The sequence below is a fragment of the Chrysochloris asiatica genome, unplaced genomic scaffold, assembly GCF_000296735.1.
Source record: "Chrysochloris asiatica unplaced genomic scaffold, ChrAsi1.0 scaffold00193, whole genome shotgun sequence".
In the NCBI taxonomy this organism is placed as follows: Eukaryota; Metazoa; Chordata; class Mammalia; order Afrosoricida; family Chrysochloridae; genus Chrysochloris; species Chrysochloris asiatica.
The window spans coordinates 5,663,207-5,669,577 of NW_006408711.1; the positions used below are offsets into that span (position 1 = coordinate 5,663,207).

The 6,371-nt window shown below is 34.9% G+C and overlaps 1 protein-coding gene across 1 annotated transcript in view; it reads left to right on the forward strand.

Annotated features, from left to right (window-relative positions):
• The window catches only part of LOC102823146 (solute carrier organic anion transporter family member 4C1-like), a 122,823-nt gene that overhangs the window by 61,209 nt on the left and 55,243 nt on the right, over positions 1 to 6,371 (forward strand). Inside the window, exon 3 of the mRNA XM_006872316.1 lies at positions 2,483 to 2,665. Within this exon, the coding sequence (XP_006872378.1) occupies positions 2,483 to 2,665 (183 nt within the window). The remainder of the gene's footprint in view (positions 1 to 2,482; positions 2,666 to 6,371) is intronic.

Below are 6,371 nucleotides of genomic sequence, written 5' to 3' on the forward strand. Positions count from 1 at the left end.
TAGCTATAAGCCTTCACTTTAAAAATATTCCTAGCTATGTGGTTCTGAGTTTTGGAGCTCTGCCTGGATCTGCTTTGCCTGGTGTTCTGTGGTATGGCTGCCGGTGAACTTCACTGCACCACTACCCTAGCTGCCATCAAACCCCGCCACCCCCTTCCATTATCTTTTGATGCTTTCTGAAACAGTTCATATTTTGTTCATGTTGTTGTTTTCACATGCCATTCAGTAATTTCTGACTTATAGTGACTCTGAGTTTTCAAGGAGTTGCTGGTGAGTGTGAACTACCGGCCTTATGGTCCAAACCTAACTTCCTGTGCAGTGCTTTACCCCATAGTGCCTCACCAGAACTCCCTTCAGTATTTTACGTCAAGGCTTGAAGGTTTTCTTCAATTCTTTTAGCTCGAGAAATGCTGAGTCTTCTCTTTTCTTTGGTTTTCTAATTCCAAGACTTTGCACATTTCATTATAATACTTACTGAAAGAATTAATTTTAATTTTATAGTTACACTTTAAAATCTCCTGTTCAGCTCTTTTTACTTCATCATCTCATTTGATGACATTCTAAAGAAAATTATAGAGATTTAGAAATTAGTTACAAAAAATAAATTTATAAAAAGTTTGAGCTTTAAAAGAAAATCAAACTTCCTGCATTTGGGTTATTAATAATGTTTGTATTTGTTTCCTCACATTTTGAATTGTGCCTCAACAGAAAATGAAGGTCTCAAATGTCTTGCTCTATTTCAGTCATTAAGAACAACTTGGCTTTGAGGAGGTACCTCTTCCTCAGTCCTATTTTGAGTGCCTTACAACCCAAGCTGCAGTACCTGATAACGTTCTGCTGATAATCATAATATATCTAGTGACTAACCATTTAGAAGTGATTCCATCTCACCTCCTTTCTAGGCTTTCTTAGTCTGGGAACTCCACTGAAACCTGTCCATAATGGATATCCCTGCTGTTGTTTAAAATACCGGTGGCAACCTATATTTATGGATGTAGTAGCTCAAAAAAGGGAACAAATCTCTACAGTGAGGATCACTCCCATTCCCTTGGTACACAGGGTTGACAGAGTGGGCAACTTAGACATTGGCTACTCAAAATTGCGGGGCTTCAAAGGCAAAAATTGACTGGCTTACATGTTTTCAAGAGGGAACTTAGTTCCAGATGGGGCGGGTGAAGGTAAATCTTCACTGAATGGTTTCCAATATGTTGGGATGGGGCTAATGAAAGGAGATGGGGATAGGACTCTTGTGGTACAACAGTGAATAATTGCTATCAGGACTGACTGTGAGGGTCAGCAATGTAGGGGTAGATGTTTTATAACAAAAGGAAGGTAGTGATTGATTTTGCAGTCCAGGAGCAGAGGTCCCTGGGACGATCAAGGGAGAAGAGCGGAGTGCGTCATCCTATCCAGAGAAGCAGTGATGACAGAAATGGAGGCAGAGACAATGACATGGACAGATGGAGTGGCTGGGGACACTGGGCTCATGGAGGGAAAGGGGCTGTGTGCTGATGGCCGGGGAGCAGGCCTGTGGGGTGTACCCTTTGATTGTTTGGTGATACATGGAGGTGATTGTAATAATTGCAATGAAATAAAATATGATAGGATGAATGTAAAACTGATGTTTTCCCATGCAAACCCACATATTTCACAATAAAAACTTAAAAAAAAAAAAAAAAAAAATACCGGTGGCATATCTTTCAGCATGACAGCAACATACAAGCCACCACAGTATGGCAAACTGAAAAAATGAGTGACCTAATAAGTATCTCAGTTTATTAAAATTATCAGATGAGTTTACAAACTAAGTATTTGCTGTGATGGCTAGACTTTGCATTGGATAGAACATTTAAAAGAAAACGTTTGATAAAATCTTACAATATAACTATTTTTTTCCTAGACTATATCCGAAAGTATATCATACAGATTCAGAAATTGCTTTCTAAAAAGAAATTTAATAAAATGTCTGAGCTTTACAAAAATTCAGCTGTAGCTTTAAAATATATGCACATTAGTGAATACTGGAAATAACTATTTTGCCCAAAATATCCTTATATCCTAAACAACAACAACAATCCTATAATCTAAGTACACTTTAAATGTTTTCAAGGTGTGATTGATAAATTCACTATGGTGGTCTATTGTATTTCTGTATTTGAAAGAAGCAAAAACTAGTTTTCTTATTCTTAATATGAAAAACTTCTGCTCTCCTGGCACCACTTGTTTCAAATATGCTGTTTTCATAAGTAGTCAATTTTCATTTAATGTTTCTCAGTTTTGTTCTCCATTTATGTATTTTGACATGGTTACATTTTGTAAGTTTTCTTAAGTAATATATATATATTTCAAATGGATTGCAAGGAGTACAGAAGGTTATAATTTGTGATTATATTTTGTAAGATGCATAGTTAAATTACTAGCTGTATTTTCTATTCAGTCCTCAATTTTAATCTTTCTTTCCCCTCTCCTTTTTTATCTAAAGATACTTGCTTAGCCACGAGGAACAACACTAGTTGTAACCCTTCAACATCTTTGCTTTCTAACTACTTGTATGTCTTCATCTTGGGACAACTGTTGCTGGGAGTAGGAGGAACTCCTCTCTACACTCTAGGAACAGCTTTTATTGATGAATCTGTACCCACACACAAATCTTCTTTGTATATAGGTAAGTTGCTTACTATGTAACTATTTCAGTATGGTTTTGTCTTACTGTTTATTTTATAAGTTAATCATTGTTAGTTGCCACAGAATTGGTTTTGATTCCTAGTTGTTCTATGCATAAGAGAAAGAAACATTGCCCAGTCCCACACCATTAACATACTGTTTCTCTGTTTGAGCCTATTGTTGCAGTTACTATGTTAATTCATCTCATTGAGGGTCTTCCTTTTTCATGGACCCTCTGTATTACCAAGCATAATGTCCTTTTCCAGTGACTGGCCCCTCCCCTCCTGATAGCATGTCCAAAGTATGTGAGACTAAGTCTGTTTGAACATACAGGTTTGTTTGCTCTTCTGGCAGGCCAGGATGTACTCAGTATTCTTCCAATACCATAATTCAAAAGTATGAATTCATCTCCAGACTTTCTTATTTAATGTCTAGCTTTTGCATGGCTATATGACCCTTGAAAAATATCATGGCTTGGGTCAGGCACATGTTAGTCTTCAAGGTGATATCTTTGCTGTTTAATACTTCAAAATGGTCTTTGAAGCAGTTTTGTTCAGTTCAATTTGTCATTTTATTCTTCCATAAACATTTATTTTGACTCCAAATAAATTGAGATAAATGATGTCAATATTTTGTTTGAATGATATGCAGCAGTATTTTACTCCTGTGTGATGTTACTGATATAGTTCCATAATTTATACAATTTGTTGGATAACCTTACTTTGGAAATTGCATAAATATGGATCTCTTCCATTGAGTTGGCCTGGTATCTGTTTTCTAAATTTATTCATGTAGTTAAGTAATTGCTTTCAGTATTGCATTCAATTGCCATACATGATATGAAAAGGGTAGCTACAATGTCATAAGTATTTTCATTAGATAAGTATGTTGTTGTTGTTGTTGTTAAGTGCTGTCAAGTTGATTCCGACCCATAATGACTCTGTATAGGGTTTCCAAGAAGCAGCTGTTGATCTTCACCTGCCAACCTTGTAGTTCAAACAGCTTTGCAGTCTGGCACATGAACCCACAGCACCACACCAGGACTCCAGCACTGCTTTTATTAGTTGTAAAATCTGTTAGCAACCATTCCTCCCACAGCCCACTCTACTTACTCAGCTGGGTTTCTTAATTCTTTGCATTGGCCACAGAGAACATCAGACATCACACTCACAGTTATGGAGTTAGTAGAGAAGTTAGCATGTTACAATTCAGGGTTTAAAATGTCCAGGGTACAGTTCTTCCAGTTAGGACAACTTTTCATCTGTGACCTCTCTCTTCCTGGGAAATGCTACAAATATTTATTGCAATATTTATTACTCTAATAGACTAATAGATCATGTAAACATCAGACCCTGAGACCAGAAGAACTTGATGATGGTGCCTTGTTATCAGTTGTTAAAGTTCAGAAGGATTAGGAAGGATGGAGTAATGGAAACAGGAAACACTAGCAGGAAGTAGGGTAAATGATGTCACATTGTGGGGATAACAATCTATGACATGAAACAAAATATGTATGAATTGTTAAATAGAAAACTGATCTGCTCTGTATACATTCAATCAATCCATGATAAAAGAATTTTTCAAATGTAATACCAACTATTATTGCTAACATATAGCCTTCTGTGTGAAAAACAACATAGCAAAGTACAAATGAAAATAACAGTCAACATCTGTTGCTTATTAGAAAGAACAAAAAAACTGGCTTAATATAAAAACTGTACTCTCATAGCTTTTTCTAGGCAACTCATCCTTTATGTCTTTGTATTGATAATCTATATGTTTTAATTGGGCTTTTAAATCCATATTCTGAGTTTAATATCTATTTCTTTGTTTTGAGCAGTTAATTTTTCATTATTTCATTTGTTTTTCTATTAACTTTATAGATGAACACTTTTTGTTGTTTTTTACTGATTATCACATATAAATTTCAGTTATGAAATTTTGATGTTTGTAGGTACTTTTACTATATTCTTAATTATTACAAGGGCCTTGCAGACCTTTGAACTGTTTTTGTATACTTTCATCCTTTTTATATTTAAATTCATAGAATTATTTTATTAATACTTTATCTTAAAATATGCATTGTTATTGTTAAGTGCTATCAAGCTGGTTCTGAATCATAGCAACATTGTATAGTTTTCTGAGGAACAGCTGGTGAGCTTGAACTGCCAACCTTGCAGTTCAAACAACCTTGTGATCTAGCATATTAACCCACGACACCACACCAAGACTCCTATTTACCATTATACACATAGTTACCTTTTTCTGTTTTCTTCTTTCTTTACTGTATCTCTGAGCTTCATTCTGGAGTTGAACCATTTTGAATTAATTTCTTGGAGAAGTCTGCTTGTGATGACTTCTAATAGTTTTTGCTTATATATATTTTTTATATTCATATCTTTTAGCTTTTTTCCTTATTTTATATCCTTTTTTTGCACGTGTGATTCTTGTTAAATATTTACTTGTCATACATCATCCAGTAATTCTCACTTCACCTGGCATTAATCTGTTCATGAAAACTTTCATTTCAGCTTTGACATTTATAGTTTATAGTTCTAGAATTAAGTTCTTCCCAAATCCATTACTCTTGTGTCTTATAGTAGTTTCTAAATCTCTGAAAAATCTTCAATTAAAAATTTTTATTCTATATTTAAATCTTCTTAATACTGGGAATCTCTGGGTGTGATGCACATGGTGAAACATATGACTATTAACTGAAAGAATGAAAGTTCAAACCTACCCAGAGACATCTGGGAGAAAAGACTTTCTTGATCTACTTCTGAAAGGTCATGGTTATAATAATCCTATAGAGTGCAGTTCTTCTACTCTGCAACATATGAGTTTGCAATTTTTTAGAATCAAATGGATGGCAACAGGTTTGATGTTTGGATTTTAATATATATTAAACTTATTTAGTAGCAATGATTGTGAGGTTGACCCAGGATCAGGCAGTGTTTCATTCTGTTGTACATAGGGTCTCTATGAATCAGTACCGACTCAATTGGCTCTTAACAATAACAACAATAATAAATGTATTGTTTAAACTTAATGGTCTGGTTTGATACTGTAGGATAAGCATGATATACATCTCCAGAGACTGGTCCCTCCTATAATATGTCTAAAGTATGAGAGAGAAAATTTAAACCCACCACTCACTTCTTGAAAACTATATGTAGGGTCCCAGTATGAGTAGGAAGAAAGAGAGACAGACTAGTTCCAAATATATAATCACTGAAGAAATTATGACTAGCAGTGGAACAATGCCAGCAACATATTATTGAATACTGAAACATGATGAAAAATACAAGAATATTGTCAGATGTAGTGCAGGAAGATGAGCCCCTCAGGTTGGAAGACACTCAAAACACGACTGGGAAAGAGCTGCTTCCTAAACGTAGAGTTGACTGTGATGACACTAATGAAGTAAATCCCTTGGAACCTTCATTTACTGATGGAACACAACTCAAAATGAATAGATCCATTAACAGTTATAAACATCCATTAATAATTGGAACAGGAAATGTATGAAATGTGAATCTAAAAATATTGGAAATTGTAAAAAGTGAAATGCAATGCATAAACATTGATATCCCAGACATTACTGACCTGAAATGGACTAGTATTACCCATACTGAATCTGTCAATCACATGGTTTTCTATGCAGGGATTGACAAATTGAAGAGAACTGGAGTTGCCTTAATCATAAA